Genomic DNA, 18,700 nt, shown 5'->3' with positions numbered 1-18,700 from the left:
ATTCTTATGGTAATATTGGCGAATTTAAAGAAAGAAAGCTATTGCCAGTTTTATCTTTCGTAAGAAATTAGTTTTAACAAAAAAAAAAATTGCAAGAGAAGACAGTTAAAGTGAGGAAATGTGTATGGGAGCAGTTGAGATCTAAAACAATCTCCCAAAAGAAGAAGGAGTGCAGAGAGGGCCTAACACACTAAAGTTAGCATCAGCCAACTTAAACAGGGAATTAAAGAGTGGCGTATTTTGTGTAGCTGTCAGTGTGTGGCCATCTTCCTTTTTTATCTACGTTAGCTTTTAAAGGCCCAAGACATAAGTCACAGCCGTAGAACTAAACTCCACCCACTTTCAAACTGTACGGGTCTCCTCCACTCTCTACGATGAATGGGATAAAACCAAGTGTGAAATTTCAATGAATTATTCATTGCAAGATTCAATTTAAAGGTCAGAGCAGGGGGTGAGTAGTATGTAAATTTAAAGTGAGAGAGCCGGAACTGTAACGGCAGCACCATGCCAGGGGTCACCCATCTGTGGAGATGCCTCACAGCCAGTACACACACACTCCAGAGACCCGACTCTGGCAGGAGTTTTTATTTTATCGGAATTAAAAGGCCAAGTAGGCATTTAATCCCCATAAAGTTCAGCTTAAAGTAAGCCATCTTGGCTTTCTCTGCAATTACAACCACTCAGCTTGCATAAAATCTCCATACGAATGTGGTAGATCTGTAGCAATAGTAGTTTAGAACCACAAAATTAACTTTTAAAGAAAAAAGATCATTAAAAAGTTATAATTCTGTTTAGGTATGATTATTATGCGGTGGCGTTGAAAGGAAATCGTTCAAACTGGTAATAATTAAGTAAAATTATATTATATTTTATTAGGCGCCACGGTAGCCGAGCACCTAAGAGGCGAGGCCTGCAATGCTAATATGCATTGTGGTACAAGGTTCGATTCCCGGTCTTAGGCCTTGGATTTTATTTAATGGTTAATAAAAGAAATTTACAGTAAAGTATGTTTGCTAGTCGCCTCCGTCCACGACACCTAATCGGCAGTTGGACGTAAAGCCCCGCCTGAAAAAATAGGCGATTACTTTACTTTATTATTATATTTTATTTTTTTCGTAATCCAACCTTAAAGCAAGGCTATGGATAAAGGCTTTCTCCGGTAAAAGAATCTTCCATCTTATTCTGCAATGCTTTCCGTAATAAAGAATATAAAAAGAATGTACGATAAGCTTGAAAGAAGGATTAATAATTTATCTCAAATTCAAAAAAGAAAGAATATTAAATCAGTGGTTTTGTTTATAAAACATTATGCAACATGTTTAAGAGCGTTAGCTTATTAAAAGTTAGTTTAAAGAGATTACTTTCGAGCAAAACGAAGAAACCATCAAGGCAGCAGCAGACAAGCCAATTAGAAAGTGGAAATAAAAGACAAGAGCAGCGATGGAGTGAACAGGACTGTAGCCACTGCGAGAACCCCAACTAAGTATGGTAATACTGTAACCAATAGCAACTCAAATCAGACGCAAGTAAAATCATCACAGTTACCATTCATAAATATACGAGGTGTGGCTATTAAATAACGAGACTGTCGCTGCTACAGAAGAACTATGCAAGCGCCAAATCCTAACGACCGACAGCTATGCAGCGTAAAGCCTTCTCTTTCGATTGCAGCGTCTCACATGTTTGTAGGAAAATCTGTCTGACCGGAACCGTCGTTTGTGTAAGAGGTGTTAGTTTCGTTTTGCCGAAAACATGATACTACACATGTAGTAGAGCAACGAATTGTCGTGAAATTTCACATGAAACTTGGTAAAACCGCTACTGAAACTCATCTTTTATTAAAAGAGGTTTAAGGCGATGAATGTTTATCACGTCGCGCGAGTTTTTGAGTCGTTCAAGGTTTTGAAACCACCAGGATTAGAGATTTTCTTATATTTCTGAGACACTTCCACTTCTCTTTTATCAGGTAATCAGGGATAATGACTGTAAATTTGGCATGATGACAGTACTGCACCCGTTAGTGAGGGAGAAACTAAATTCCATGCAGCCGTTCTACTACAGTTAAATGCAACATAATTGTTGCTAAAACGGAAGAGATGCCATTAAAACTTACGCTGAGGAAATACTGCGAATGGATCTTAGAAATAGAGAGATTTGCATATTTTTGGACAGTCAAGCTGCACTGAAGGCCCTCACTTCCTTCTGAACCACCTCTTCTCTGGTCTGGGAATGTAAAAAGGCCCTAGAACAACTGGCCAGGCACAATAACGTTCGGTTTGGGAATGGGTGCCGGGTCATGTGGGGGATCAAGGGGAATGAAACAGCCAATATACTGGCCAGGAATGGAGCTAGTACTCCTTTCATGGGCCCGGAACCAGTCCTGGGGATCACTAGGGGTGCAGTTCATGAGGCTCTCAGAGGTTGGATTTAGAGAGAACATGAACAGAACCGGGTGATGCTTCCTGGGGTCAAACACGGCAAGAGTGTCATGCCCTTACTGTGTAAACAAAGAACCAAAGAGACTCTAGGCTTGGGCAGAAATCAGATTACTCTGATTACAGGCCTATTCACAGGGCACGGCAGGTTCAGGAAGCAGTTCTGTACAAGGTGGGGCTTATCAGCTCGAAACCGTTGTGCAAGCTGTGCCAGGAAGAGGAGGAGACGGCCTCTCACCTGTTATTCGATTGCGTTGCATCGAGGGACTGCGCTCCGATATCTTTGGTACCTTGAGACCAAAGGAGATTGTAGCGCAGAAGGAACTGGTAGGGAAAGCCCTCAACCTTCTTAGAAATGGGAGGTTTCATCTACTAGACTTAGAGGGGAAGGCTCAATAAGCCTCTCGTGGCTGCGGTGACGTGGGGCATGGGTCCCATCCCGCCTTTCAAAATCTAAAAAATCTAACACGGAAGAGAACATTTATTTGCAACATCCGGCAGTGACAGCCATTACTTTTGTAAATTTTAGGATATTTTTATTTTTTAGATTAATTAAACTTTATATTAATGGGTTGTACTGGTAGACTAATTAATCATAAGCGGAATAAATGGAATGATTTATAGGAAATACTCTAGCTCGGAGGGTTGGTATACATTTTTATGTAAAGTTAAAGGAACACAGAGATTAGCGCAAAGATGTTATTAACATTATTTCTAAGTAAAAGAAAAACTAAGGCATCTTGAACATATTGTGAAAGAAATCTTACTTTACAGACCATTTCGTTTATTACCTTCCAGAGAGATAAGAAACTTTTCATTTTACTTTTAGCTTATTTTTAATAAAAGGTATTGTATTTTTATTCTTAACTTCTGTTTTATGAGAAACTTCTTAAAGAGATACAAAATCAATCTATCTGTGTTGCCTTAAATTACATCCCCCTTAATATTTTGTTATCTAAAATATTAAATGGCTTAATCTTTAAGAGATTACAAGTACTCGCCCTCCTAATTGAATTTTAAATTTAAGTGAATTTTAAGTATTCAGTGGTTCAAATTAATTCAACGAGCATCGAAATATTTACACTTCAAACAAAACAAATAACCTGGTATTATAGATTATTGCATTAACAAGGGCATTACCTACTCCTCAACTTCTCTCCGACTACTAGCTTAGAAAAGGAATTGTGGAACCTATTTCCACCAATCATTTGGCGCACTACCTAGCTGAACAAGTATTGTGTCGGATATCAAACAGGTGGACCTCTAAAAGTCTCCTCAAGCTTGTGTAGATTCTTTTTGGATATAAAAGCAGAAAGACGCTAATACACGCTTCTTCTCCAATAACTTCCCATCTTCCATAACAGCCCAAGTTTCTTTTCCAGTATATTAAGGAAGTAACCAGAAATGTCGAACTAACAACTTTCTTTCTAGTAGTTATAGCGCCCCAACCATTTCAATATGAATAGCAACCTTTTTCCATTTCGTAGGGCTTCAGCCTCATCAGATAAATTTTAGCAGCCCACGAAGCTATTCTTTTAGGTGTTTCTTCACTTCAAAGTGTTGGATATTATATTTTCTTTTATGGAAGGAGAGGTGGCATATTTCAACATCACAGTTAATATGTGCCCCAACCGACCTGCAAGTTTGTGACTTTTCTGTTTAATCGCAGAGAAGGGGAAAGTGGTCCGAACCTACATTAAGAAGCGCAACGAACCGAATATTTTGTTCAAACTTCCTAAACCCATTACTTCGGGTACAACTTCCCGAACTGAGTCATTCTTGACTTTTGTACTAGATTTCAGTGGTTTAAAAGAGAAAGATTCAGAGTAAAGTAATATTATTTCTTTCTATTTTATATTGTGTTCAAAGCTACCCCACCAATGGGGCAGATATTAACATTGGACACAAAATTTTTAAATTAAAAAAAATTAAAACTGTCCGGTAGGACAGTTGTATAAGGGTTGATCGTCAAAAAGTGCACGAAAAAGCGTAACGTTGAAAAAGACCCAACTTTGACAATTTTTTTCTCTTTTTCTACTAAAGATAAAATTCCCAAATTTTCTTTAAAATATGGGGCAAATCCTCCATTATAGCTGTAATTTTTTTGCAACAACCCAGATCTAATAGGTTTCGAGAAAAAAGTTGCCGAAAATGAGCAAAAACGGCTTTTTCAAAAAATGTTCTTGTTCTTGTTCTTCTTCTTGTTGTTGTTCTTGTTACCTTTTTTGTAAACAACGTACAGCCTAAACGCGCGAACCGATTTTCATGAATGAGGTGTCATTCGATTCGGAATTTTATGTAGATGTGCCTTTTGGGGGTCTCGACCCTGTACATCGAATGGGAGAGGAGTTAGCCCCCTTTATGTAAGGCCCCCTCCAAAATTATTATTACTAATTACTCTGTAAATCTTGGCCCGATTTTGATAAAATTTGGTAGGATGATAGGGTTAGGGCTCCCCTACGTAACATTAAAGCGGCGATCAGCTCTTACACTTGTTAAGGGGAAGTATAGGAATCGTTTCAAATTATCGACACGTGAACCGATTTTCATGAATGAAATGTCATTCGAATCGAAATTTTGTACAGATTTGCACTTTAAAAGTCTCGACGCTGTGCCTCATAAGGAGGAGAGTTTGCCCCACCCAAATAAGGCCCTTTCTAAAACTATTATTACCAATATTTCTATAACGCTTAGTCCGATTTTGATAAAATTCAGCTCGAATAAGTGGTTAAAGCTCCTCTACATTGCTGATGCTCTTGCACCTACTAAGAGGAAGTACTGCAATCGTTTAAATTATCAATGAGTGAACCGATTTAAATCAATGAATTGTCGTTCGATTAAAAAATCTTTGCCTCTTTGCCTAGAAGTTCTGCAATCGCAGTTTATTTTTCTTACTCCTCTTAAAAGGAAGTAATGAAATCGCAGTTTAATTTTGCTATTCACGCACAAGTACCTTCCTATGTTATTCAAAACGCTTTTTCAAAAAAAGTTGTTACTGAGGATGGTTTGGGGGACCTTAACGATAATCATTCTTTAAAAAGATCTCTCTAGTGGTAGTTACGGTTCCGACTTACCATCTTATCAGGTTATAATGATAGAATAGCTTATTCCAAATTTTAAAAAAATCCAATCTGTAAAGCAGATATGTAACTTTGCGAATAGACAAAAAGGAAAATCTGTCCAAAAGGTACAAAAATCTCCTTAACAAAAACTTACAGTTTAAAAAGTTAAGTATAAGGGTTGATTAAACGCCAAAAGGTACACAAATCAGCAAGTACCCAACATTTCATTAATTCTTCATTAATATTTAAGTAATATTACTGCATTAATATTCATTAATATTTTTTAGAATTTATTAGATGTCACAGACCCTTATGCTGGCCACTTCATTTATAATATTTTTTTGTTATAATTATGATAAATCACACATATGTACATGCATGTTAAAGTAGAAAAAGACAAAGTTAGAGTAGGCTACTGTCTTGAATTCGTCTTACCGAAATATTCGAGAGCACAAATAACACAGAGTTAATAACAAGTAGATTATTCAACAACAATTATTGATTTCTCAATTGTAATTTAATTTAGTCCCCCTAATTTTACTTATAGTAAAATACTGGATTAATTAGCTGTCCTAAAAATATACATATCTTATTTACTTTATATTACATATTACATTTTTTTTTATAAAAAAAAGTTTTGAATTTTTTAGCCTCATAATTTTTTTTTATTTTTTATAACGTTTTTCTTTTTATCCTGTATTTAATAGTTTGATTATTATAAATAACTACATATTACAGTCAATCTACAGTGCTACTTGAACAAATATTTTGTAGACGAAAATGGCCAGCATAAGGGTCTGTGACATCTAATAAATTCTAAAAAATATTAATGAATATTAATGCAGTAAAATTACTTAAATATTAATGAAGAATTAATGAAATGTTGGGTGCTTGCTGATTTGTGTACCTTTTGGCGTTTAATCAACCCTTATACTTAACATTTTAAACTGTAAGTTTTTGTTAAAGAGATATAGATATGTATGTAAAGAACCAACTGTTTATTGATGTAGATCTGTTAAGAAGACTTGAAAGTTGTAGAAAACAAAATAAAAAGGTTCAATAATACGATTCTGTGCACTCTGTTACAGAAAATGTAAATTCTGTTATGTAGACAAATTAAAAACTTTAATGTTGCTCAATGAACTCAGAACTGGCTTGTCATTGCTTTTCACTAACTATCAACCTCTCACAGCTCTTTGTCCGGAGATAGACAGTTTCATTTTCAGAAGGATGGCAATGCACTAAGAAGGTCACAAATGCCAATGAGCATAGATTTTGGAGGTCATTAACAGTAATAATAAGTGTGAAAGCACAAAATAATAATAATAATCGGCAATACAGCCCTTAACTGCGCGTTGGGACCTCCGCCAGACATCACTATTTGTTGTACTTAAACCTTTTGGGCACTTCTTCATCTGATATCCTAAAGTAGTTTGTCCATCGGAACCTGCTAAGTTTGATCGTATTGACGCTGTCTGCTACCTAGAAAAGATGGTGATTCTTTCTTCTCTACCAAACCATGTCCTCTCTGGATTGGGCCGTAGATTCACCGGACAATTCTTCTTCTGGCAAAGACTTAAAGCATTTTGGCATCTTTTTTTTATTACCCAATCTTCAGCACAAGACGGATTAATGTTCTATAGTGGATGACTTTTGCCCTTCTAGAAATAAATTTGCTCCTCATTTGCCTATTCAGTCCCAAAGTAGCGCCAATTAGCCAACATCTTCCTTTCATGTTGTTTCCAGAGATACATCGTTATTGCTGGTGATTAGGAGCCCAGATATATATAAATGAGTAAGGCGCCACGGTAGCCGAGAGGTTAGAGGCGAGACCTGCAAAGCTACGATGTATTGTGGTACTGGGATCGGATTCCCGGTCTAAAAGAAATTTACAGTAAAGTATGTTTGCTAGTCGCCTTCGTCCATGACACCTAATTGGTAGTTGGACGTTAAGCCCGGCTGAAAAAATAGGCAGTTACCTTACTGTACCTTTACTATATAAATGAGTACACTATTTTGACATTATGTGTTCCTACTTCTACGAGAGGTGGATATGATGCCGGCTACCAAAGTGCAAATATTTGGTTGGCTATATTCTCGTTTTTACCTTTTCAGCTGCTTTTACTAGGCTAAGGATGCCTTCCTAATGCCAATAATAATAATAAATAAACATTTAAAAAGTTCTGGAATACTACAATCTACTACCATACAATCTGATTACTTGATTTTATTCACTTGCTGATTATACTGAAAGGACACCAATGAAAATACATTTTAACCCTGAAGAAGAAAAAACGATTTTGCGTTTTACACAAGACTAAACATGTATAACTTATTTGTATATATATATAATTTTATATGTACAGAATTGTGAAAAAAAGATTTACCTTGGATTCGTTCCCTGAGTGCTTTGATATTGGATCTCATTGTGTCTGGTAACTCTCCTAGCTCTTTTTCTGCTTTAATACGGAGTTCTTTAGGCAGATCTGTTGGATCTGAATTTGGTACAAATACTGATTCAAGTTCCTTTTTCAGTATATCCAGTTCAGCCTTTGTAAAATCTGTAACAAAAATATTTGTTAAATGACTTTTTTTTTTTTATATACAAAACGTGTTATTGGTGGTTTAAGATATGGGTACAATTGTTGGCTTACTTCGTAAACTTCTGGTAATTCTCACAGAATTTTTGGTAAGTACTGCTGAAGATGATAGATAATGTGATCATGAAAGTTATGAATCATATAAAGAAAATTAACTAAATTGAGACAGTTTCATTAAGGAAACTCAACGGAGGATAAATTATAAATATATATAATTAATTATAAAGAACAATAATGGAGAAAAATTCATACCTTTAGACGTGAGAAGTTATGGCCACTTCAACGTACAGCTGGAATTCTACAGAGTGTGTGTTCAAACAAAAAAGAAAAAAAGTGGCGGGGAGAATTGTAGTGATGCATTGATATAGTAGAGCGGGAAAATAAAGGAGCGGGAATTTCAAATTCTAGAAATGTAGAAACAGGACTTTCTTACTTTGTATTGAGCGTGAAATTTATGTTTTTGGGAGTCATTGTTGCTGTCTTTCTTCGGATATGATTGTCTTTTCTTTGAAATACAATACAATATGGGGGCTTTGAGACTTTCAAAGGATGCGATATTCTTGCAGTTAAATAGAAATATGACTTAGCCAATTATATAATGAACAGAATGATAAGCTCCAAGTTTTTAGAATTGACAATTTACTAGTTGACATGTAACAATCTTAAGAAAATTTGTAAATGTACAGCTTTAGTTTAGATGCTTTGTTACAGATTCTGTAATCTATAGAAAGTACTAATTCTCTTGAACACATTCACACTTGAGCATCACTCTCTTAACTTAAACGATAAATGTACAGTCACTTGCAAATGTATTTCGCTCTCCTTGACTACCACTTCTGGGATTAATTTGTAAATGATCACAATTCTATACTCCATTTCAATTATCAATTTGCATAATTATGTCCTCATTATTATTTCTCCTTTGTTATGCAATACTAAAACACATTGATATTCCTGGTGCACCTTTGTTTTTGTAATTAAATTTACTGATTGAGTAAAATAAATAATTAATTAAATAATTTTAGATTGAATATCAAAAATATACGCAATTTAACATTTTCAATTAATTTGTTAAATGGAATTTCCAATTAAACAATACTTCTACTATAACCTATAAGTTAACATATTTAGCCAGCGTTCCGCAACCTTTAGTGTCTATCGACCCAAAAATAAGAACAAAATTACGTATAAGGCGACCCCATGTGCATTGGGGGGGAAAAAAGATGCAAGTGCAGAACAATAATTTTATTTTACATGCATATAAAGATTTTATTTTATGATGCATACTAATACATTAATGGCGAATCTTTTGAGTTCGGCATGTCAAAATTTGGAAAAACCCTAACTTTTAACTCTGGTGTCGTTTCATATATATTAATATTCATAATTTTTTGACATTTGCAACCATAGTAGAAGAAAATATTTACTAAATGACCCACTTTAGATCATTGATCTGAGGAAAGTTTACAAGATACTTATTCGCAATAAATAGCGTAATTTCTCCAAATTACTCCACAAATCGCACAAGTATTTTTTAATATTATATATTTTGTCACTGTCGATGAGTGTCACCCTAAATCGAGTTTGTGTTCGCCATCACGGTCTTAATGGCTTTTCTGCTCCTGATTCGTGTTCAACATATTCTTGCTTCAATTGTAGTTAATGCAATGCTCAACATTAACGAAAACAAACGATTAAACTTATTAGGGTGTCGGTTTTAAACTCAGTAGGTACTGAGCGCCCCACTTACTGTTAAAAGTGATTTAATTTAGTTGTAAAGGTTTTAATAATCTGTATAACCCATTTTTACACTCCCACGACCCGAAATTGGGTCGTACCCCAGTAGTTATGGTCCACTGGACTAGAAGATTTCACTTTTTGCAGTAATTTACTTCAATGATACTTTTTGAGAAATAACATCATGCAATCGTTACAATGGTTGGTTAGTAATAAATGAGACATAATGATAATAAACAACATTCTAATGTAACTAAATATTTTCATTAATGTGTGGAAATAGTTATGGAATATTACATCCAGTTGTACAAGAATATTGCCAGAAAACGAGTAATGAATAGATGAGGAAACAAAACCAACTTGTGTGTAAAGATGCTGAGCAGTATCATTGAGGTAAAGGGTTTTATGTTACAGAAATCTTAAATCGTTCAAAATCAAATTAGACAAATCTCGATAAAAGGAAATATTGGTTGATTTAATATCCTCCGTTCAGTTTTAAGAATTGAAGCTTATATCTTAAAGCTAAACTTAAAGCACTTTGTTAAAAATATGATTCAGTTAGTATTAGATTCTGAAATATGCAAGTAAATAACCAATTTAATGATGACTTTTTTTATGAAAGCCACAACTGATTCTAACCTACAAGCCAGCGAAAAGATGAAGAGCAAAATCAGCAGTGGCTGTTGTTTATTTAAGTCAGTGTATGTACTCGTTTTCTGGGTGTGCAAATTGTGCATAAAGTAAAACGTTGGTAGATCTTAATAAAGTTCAATAATCCCCTTAGAGTTTATAATGAAATTTTCACATACAACAAACGTATGAATTTTGCAATAATCTAAGGAACTTTCATGATAATCTGTTAGCGAGAATATGCTGTAATAAGTACTAGTTTGCTCCTAAGAATGGAAGTTAAGAATAGGAATTGATAATTTATTTGAATTAATCATTTTATTTAAAAACAAAAATGATCAAAAAGCGAAATTTGTTAATTATGATTTTAAAATTAAAGGATCGGAAATTCTAAAGATTTGACAGAATAATGGAACAAGTTAGGTGGTGGCCCACAATTCTCTAGTGGCCTCCCGTTTGGTAGAATCAATAGATCCATTGTTCCTTATTGTAAATAAAGGTTAAGTTTTCTAAAGAGAAAAGTCAAAAAGTTTAATTATGATGCCCGACGTTAATGGTAGTAAAGAGGATTATGTGCTGTCCAAAATAAGTCTACGTCAAAGAGAGCTAACTTGGCTGAAAGGCCATCATATTCCAGTATTTTGGAACAGTAACGCTGCTAGATGATTTAACTGTTGTGCTATGTCTATGAACAATGAACTGGATAGATAAGAGCCCAATTTTCAGACAGAAGTATAAGTGGTTTGATATGAAATATTTTTTATTGGACAAAATTATTATTATTTTTCAATTATTTATTATTTTAAATTAAATTTATATGTATCCTCTAGTACAGTCTCTCGCCTCCTCTGACATTCCTAACAATACGCGCCGACGAGGGAAGGGATTTGCTGAGAGGTTAGCATACTGGACTCCCACGCGGAGGTCCCGGGTTCGAATCCAGCTGCTGACCCTTAGATTTTCTCTTCCTAGGAGCTTCTTACAGCTCACTGTCCGGTGATGGACAGTGTTGTCTGTAACGAGAGAACACTGTCCGGAGGCCGGCAGTGCACTGAAAAAAGCTCCGGGCGCCAATAACCTAAGATGTTGACGCGCCTTAAATCATAAAAAAAAAAAAAAAAAATACGCGCCGACTGAATCGCCAGTGGCCCCGCGACTTCCTCGAAGTCTGAAGGCCTAAAGATCATATCCTGTAAAGAGTGCTACCGCTGGGTAGTTTCTCTCCTCCTGCTCTTCACGCATCCATTTATCTTATATATTTCTATTTACTTATTGTATATTAAGTACACATATTTTTTTAATTATTTTGTCTCCAATGAGTGTAACACGAGGCCCCTTTAGAGAATAATACAGAAATGAATAATGTAAATGATTAATGATAAAAAATAAATTATTTTGTAAAGGATTACCTCCCAAAATATTACATTACAATGGTGTACATTATTGGGAAAATTTTTAATTAAATTATTATTTTTAATCTAATTATTTTATTAATTTGCTTACCTTAAAAATTTATTCATTTTTATCAATTACAGAATTTTTGTTATTTTGATGAAGAGATAATATTTCTATGAAACATTGAGACTGATAATTAGCACAATTCTAAACTTAACATCATTCTTCTTTTTAATAGCTAGTAATCTTCCATTTTGCTTGTTATAGTTCCTATGTGGGGGATCAATTACCTCCGAAACTTTTTCCTTATTGCCAAAAATGTTTTACTGCGATCGGGAAATTTTAACTTTATTGCGAAGAAAAAAATTGAGCAAAATTTAACTTTTAAGTTCAATAAAATGAAATTGGCGTGAACATTTACATGAAATTCTCTCGGTTAAAGTAATTACAGTTCCTTTAAATTCAGATAATGCATTAAAAATATTTAGTCGACTTCAATATTAAAAAATGTCTTCTACATCAATTGAACCACTTTCATGATTTTTTTTTTTTTTTAATCTGAGTAAAGTGGCACTTATGGTTAACCTCTGGAGCAGGGGTTTCCAGACTACAGCCCACGGGCCACATGCGGCCCCCTGAGGACATTTATCCGGCCCTCGCCGCACTTCCGAAAGGGGCATCTCTTTCATTGGTCGTCAGTGAGAGGAGCCACTATATGTGGCGGTGCCGCAAAGCGTTGCGTTGCTCGTGTACAGTACTACTTCCGGTGACGCGGGACGCAAGCGTCACGGCTCCGAGAGCAGTGTAAAATAACAGCTGAAGTAGGAAGAAAGGCAAAGCACTATAACTAAACCGGACATTGACCATCTCATTAGCCAAAAGCAGGCCCATAATTCCCACAGAAATACTGGGCAGTTTGGTGATTTAAATTTACTTGTTCTTTATTTGAAATATTCTATTTGTTCCCGTTTTGTTTTTTTTACATTAAAATAGTTTGTTTTATAGTCCGGCCCTCCAACGGTCTGAGGGACAGTGAACTTACTGGCCCCCTGTGTAAAAAGTTTGGGGGTCCCCTGCTCTAGAGCAGTGATTCTCAACCACTGTGCCACGGCATTTCTACGTGCCGCGAAAGTTTTGGAGTGTACCGCCAAATTTTAGAAATGCCTACAATAAAAATTATATATTAAATGTAGAAGACGATATGAGAGTAGCATTATCATTTATACGACTAAATATAAACGAAATTATCAAAAAACATCAAGCTCAAATTTCTCTTTAAAAGTATTCTAATTATTAACTTGTGATTAATCCCGTAATAAACATACGAGGGTCGTTTGAAAAGTCCGTGCAAAGTCAGAGAGATAGCACCACTGGCGCGTATAGTGGTTATGTTTAGTCAGTAGCATCTCTTGGAAGAACACACACCAAGTTTCAGCCAGATCGGTCTATTTCTTTGTGTTTGGCATTCGTTTGAATCGAGGAAGTCAAGTGATTTTCAAAAAATGGACGAAAAAGAATTTCGTGTGTTGATTAAACACTACTTTATGAAAGGCAAAACGCCTCAGGAGACTAAATAGAAGCTTGATAAACATTATGGTGACTCTGCACCTTCGATTAGAACAGTTTATAAGTGGTTTCAAAATTTTCGGAGTGGCCATATGGACACAAGTGACGCTGAACGTTCTGGACGCCCTGTTGAGGTTACTACTCCAGAAATCATTGATAAAATCCATGATATGGTGATGGATGACAGAAGAGTGAAGGTGCGTGAGATTGCTAGTGCTGTGGGCATCTCGAATGAACGGGTACATAATATTTTGCATCAACATTTGGACATGACAAAGCTATCCGCAAGATGGGTGCCGCGATTGCTCACGCTTGACCAAAAACGAAATCGTGTGAAGTGTTGCAAGGACGGTTTGCAGCTGTTCTAGAAGAATCCGCAGGACTTTAAGCGTCGTTTCGTCACTGTGGATGAAACATGGATACATCACTACACTCCTGAGACCAAAGAACAATCTACACAATGGGTTACCAAGGGGGAATCTGCGCCAAAAAAGGCGAAGACCGTTCCTTCAGCCGGAAAGATTATGGCGACTGTCTTTTGGGATTCGCAAGGAATAATCCTCATCGAATATCTGGAAAAGGGTAAAACTATTACAGGTGCATATTATTCATCGTTATTGGACCGTTTGAAAACCGAGCTGCAAGAAAAACGCCCACGATTGGCCCACAAAAAAGTCCTTTTCCATCACGACAACCCACCAGCTCACACCTCAGCAGTTGTGGTCGCAAAATTAATGGAAATAGGGTCCCAACTCGTTTCACATCCCCCCTATTCTCCAGACTTGGCTCCCTCGGACTACTATTTGTTCCCCAATATGAAGAAATGGCTGGCGGGAAAAAGATTTTATTCAAACGAGGAGGTGATTGCAGAAACGAATGGCTATTTTTCAGACTTGGACAAATCCTATTATTCGGAAGGGACCAACAAACTAGAGCAGCGTTGGACGAAGTGTATAAGCCTAAAAGGAGACTATGTTGAAAAATAAAAAAGGTTTACCCCAAAAAATTAAGTAGTTTTTATTTTTGCACGGACTTTTCAAACGACCCTCGTATACTGCTGTTTTTTAGTACATATTATTTTATTTTATATTGAAAATATACGAAACTATTTTACACAGGGTATTTTAAATAAGTATAATACTTTTAAATCTTACTGTTAGTGTACCGCCAAATTTTTGAAATTATTAAGAGTGTGCCGCGACAAAAAGAAGGTTGAGAATCACTGCCCCAGATTCTAGGTCGAAAGCTTAAAGAGGGGGAATTATATAAACAAAGCAGGGCTGAAATCAGCGATAATCTATCTTCCTTTTGGATTAAAGAATTAGTCACCAAAAACGAAGAACAATAACTTTGTAAAGTTGGATGTTTCAGAGAAAAAATACGTTACAAAATGTTCTTTCACATGTTTATGTTCTTTTTTGTACTCTGTCTTGTTGGATGTAGTCTTTCCCAAGTTTTAGCATAGATATGTGCATCTATGAGTGGCTAATGTGATATGGCGAAGAATTTCCACATTGATCTTGCACACACAGCACATCTTCGTACTATCGTATATGTGAACACAATTTTCAAAAAATAAGAAAATAGACAAAAACCTTTATTGTTTAAGTTTCTATTTGACTGAAATATGAGCTGAAAAAAGTAATATGAATGAAATATTAGGTACTTTCAGGCACCACGGTAGCCGAGCGGTTAGAGGCGAGCGAGACCTGTAAAGCTAATATGTATTGTGGTACTTGGTTAGATTCCCGGGTCTTAGGCCTTGGATTTTATTTAATGGTTAATCAAAGAAATCTACAGTAGAGTATGTTTGCTAGTCGCCTCCGTCCACAACACTTAATTGGAAATTGGATGTAAAGCTCGCCTGAAAAAATAGGGAATTACTTAACTGCATCTAATTTCTGCATCTTTACGCACAAAACGGAATAATTTCTTTAAGGTGACTTAACTTCTGAATTGATTTTTATTTAAAGATTTTTTGGTGGTATTGTGAACAATATTTACACATTAATACAGAGGTTCGGATGGTAGAGAATAATGGGGTTGATTCTCGCCTGTATAGAGAAATAGACAGTTTTGATTAATGCTCTTGTGGATCTAGACAGCCAAGCGCACATATATATTTGTCATCAATATCATGGATTTTCCTGAGGCCCAAATCCTATTTTTTTGTTCGAAAGTGTGTTATAAACAACAATCGATAGCCCCACATTCGAAACAAAATTAATGCGACCAAAAGTTTATCAAATATTTAAGTAATTCATCCAGTATTGGACTTAACAGTTAAACATTTCATTTTATCTTTTTAATTTTGAATTATGGCACTGAAATTTTGTAGGAAGCAGAACTTTTACATTTAAGCCATTAATGTGCAGTTTATATCGAACAGCTGTTATATAGACATAACATATAAGACAATCGTCCAATCGGACATTTACATAAATATGCATGTGTTGTGTGCATGCGAAAATAAACTGATGGACAAAATTAGCGCACCACTCAGTTTTTGTTTAGTTAAAATTAAATAAATTATCTTCCGCTTTTATTTTTGACGTACATCACTTGTCTAAAGCGATTTAGGGAGACAAGAGGTCATTCAAGAAGAGATGTTCAGCAGAGAGAGAGAGACGATAGGTACATCCGGCACCTAGCTTTGCGAAACAGGAGTATAACGGGAAATGAGATAAAAAGTCTCATAAGGCAAGTCCGAAATGTTTCCATCTTCAGTAGGAATGTTAGAAGAATACTTAATGAAAGTAACCTTAGAGCCCGACATCCTGCTTGTGGCCCTCTCCTTACCACAGATCACAAAATGACCAGCTTCAGTTTGCACGTGAACATGTGAATTGGACTTTAGACAACTGAAAGAGAGTTCTCTTTACAGATGAGGTGAAAATAGGCCTAAATTCTTCAGATGGCCGTAGTTACAAATGGCTTATTTTTTCAGCCAACAATATTTTGAAAGTCCAAAATTTGCACAAATTGGAAATAATAAAAAAAATAAGGGTGGTGCGTTAATTTTGTCCATCAGTGTACTATTGGAGAAAAATACCTCTTTCCACTCTTCCAATATTCATTAATTTTCATTTTAACTGCATTCATTGCAGTATTGCTTTGCAATTATTTATAATTAATGTTTAAACAAGTTAATTAAAGATTTTTCTTTTAACAACTTGGAGTTCATTTCCGCAGAAATATGATCCCGAGATTAATTAAACTAAAAATAACTACGTATCTATAAAGTACCAAAATCTTTGAGAAGAAGTAATACCATGATTATGTTAGTTCTAGGAAAGGTGCTTCTTATTTAACACTTATTATACAATAATTATTACTGTCGCATGGGAAAGGATTAGTTATGCGGTTAGCATATTGAATTCCTACGCGAAGGTCCAAGGTTCGAATCCAGCAGCTGGCCCATTTAGATTTTCTCTTCCTAGGAGCTTCTCACAGCACACTGCCTGATGTTAGACAGTGTTGTCTGTAACGGGAGAACACAGTCCTAAGGCCAACGGTGCACTGAAAAAAGCTGTGGGCGCCAATAAACTCAGATGTTGACGCGCCTTAAATCATTAAAAAATAAAAAAAAATTACTGTTGCAGTAACTTATTTATTTCAAGGAGCATCAGCATCTGAGAATATTGATGCTCGAGCTTTCTCAGTGCACTGCCGCTTATATATAATTCCTGTGAAAAACAAAACTGTACTGAGCCTTCAAAGGTGCCATCTCTGGCTCGCAAGTCAGATTAGCCAGGATGTTATCAACTGCTCTCTGTATCTGAAGAGGCACCTTTGAAGGCACTGCACAAGCTGCGTAAAATCATTATTTGATAAATTAAGGAATAAGTTTGATCCTTTAAATGAAAGATATTGATCACTTAAATATGTGGCAGGAGGTTTGCAATTTTTTTTTGGTAATTAAACGCAACTCTCCCAAAATTACCAAATAATTATTAAACCTTCTTGTTTGTAACAGATGTAAATTAATTTTTAGCTATTTTGTGTATGCTTGAGAACATCTAAAGCTCTTAACATTTGATTTTTCTTAGAAAATTACTCGAAAAACTACTTATCTGCCGATATTAAGAGAAATACTAGCTTTAATGCCTTGGCAATATTTTCAGTAGAAAGGGGATGAAAAAATACATAAAAATGACCTATCACGTGCTCTTCTTTCTCTTTGATAACAAGTTGAAAAATTGAAATGTGATTAATAAATACCAGATTTTGAAATGGCCTAGCACCTTCAATTTTAAAGATATCGAATTGCGGTTTCCGGTTTCTTTCATAACTTTTTATACTCTTTAAAACTGTGTATATGAAAATGGGGGTCAACTGCAAAACCTTACTTTTAGACGCGCGTCTGCCGCGTATGCGATTAGAAATCTAAAATTAAGTTACAAATTCTGAAACTAGAGGTGACGGGCAACAAATTTTTCCTCTACCATCTTTTTTGCTCAGATCAACCGTTTAAGCATGAAATGCATTTGAGTGGTAGAGGGAAATAAAGTTGACGTATAAAATGTTTTGAATACTTCAAATAATGGCATTGTTATCTACACATGAACGTACCAAACCTGACTATTTGTTTAGAGTAAATGAAGATTTTTTCATTTATTTTTTTAATTAAAAACTGTAAATTACCTTCCTTAATAGGTTATCTTTATTTAATATACATAAACAAAAAAAGCAGGTAAATGTGTTGTGTGATTGGCGATAAAACTTAACTTATTCCTCCTTAACCACTGGCTAGAGCACAGAACGTGAAATTACTCTCCAGCATCCATTGTCCGCGAGGAGCGCCCTTGGCTTTACTGCCCATCGTTTCCTAGTCACCAACGGCATTTCAAATATAATTAAGTCAATAGATTCTCTCAACGAGAAAAAGTGTTGAGAAGTGAAGTGTGGTAATAACTTTCTATTACTTAAAAACAGTAAGGATAGTTGGGCTTCTTCCGTCCAACTTATACGAGAAGGTGAAGGAAGGGTATCGCTATGGTAACCAGCGATCTGTAACGCTTGGTAGCTCCCGGTTTACGAACATTATCGCTTTAAATTTCTCATAATAAGATCTTTACATGCCACGTACACATTTTTTTATTTACACTTCCATTATATAAATGATAGCAATAGATATTTATCCCATTTGTTATTTAAGTACATATTACAGGTTTACAGACCAGGAAATAAGCATTTTTCATTAAAACTGTCCGGTAGGACAGTTGTATAAGGGTTGATCGTCAAAAAGTGCACGAAAAAGCGTAACGTTAAAAAA

At 35.4% G+C, this 18,700-nt stretch overlaps 1 protein-coding gene across 2 annotated transcripts in view; it reads right to left on the bottom strand.

The window, feature by feature from the left end:
- The window catches only part of LOC141456583 (alpha-tocopherol transfer protein-like), a 173,919-nt gene that overhangs the window by 44,589 nt on the left and 110,630 nt on the right, over nt 1-18,700 (bottom strand). Inside the window, exons 1-2 of one of the 2 annotated variants that reach the window (XM_074132736.1) lie at nt 8,350-8,409; nt 7,885-8,058 (exon numbers count right to left, since the gene is read on the bottom strand). In XM_074132736.1, coding sequence (XP_073988837.1) covers nt 7,885-7,924 — 40 coding nt within the window. In that variant the 5' untranslated portion in view covers nt 7,925-8,058; nt 8,350-8,409. Of the gene's footprint in view, nt 1-7,884; nt 8,059-8,349; nt 8,410-18,700 lie in introns of those variants that run through there. The other variant, XM_074132735.1, reaches the window with a different exon arrangement.

Source organism: Rhodnius prolixus, unplaced genomic scaffold (assembly GCF_049639745.1).
Source record: "Rhodnius prolixus isolate KJV_2025 unplaced genomic scaffold, Rpr scaffold_4, whole genome shotgun sequence".
In the NCBI taxonomy this organism is placed as follows: Eukaryota; Metazoa; Arthropoda; class Insecta; order Hemiptera; family Reduviidae; genus Rhodnius; species Rhodnius prolixus.
This window is presented reverse-complemented; position numbering and strand designations above follow the sequence as displayed.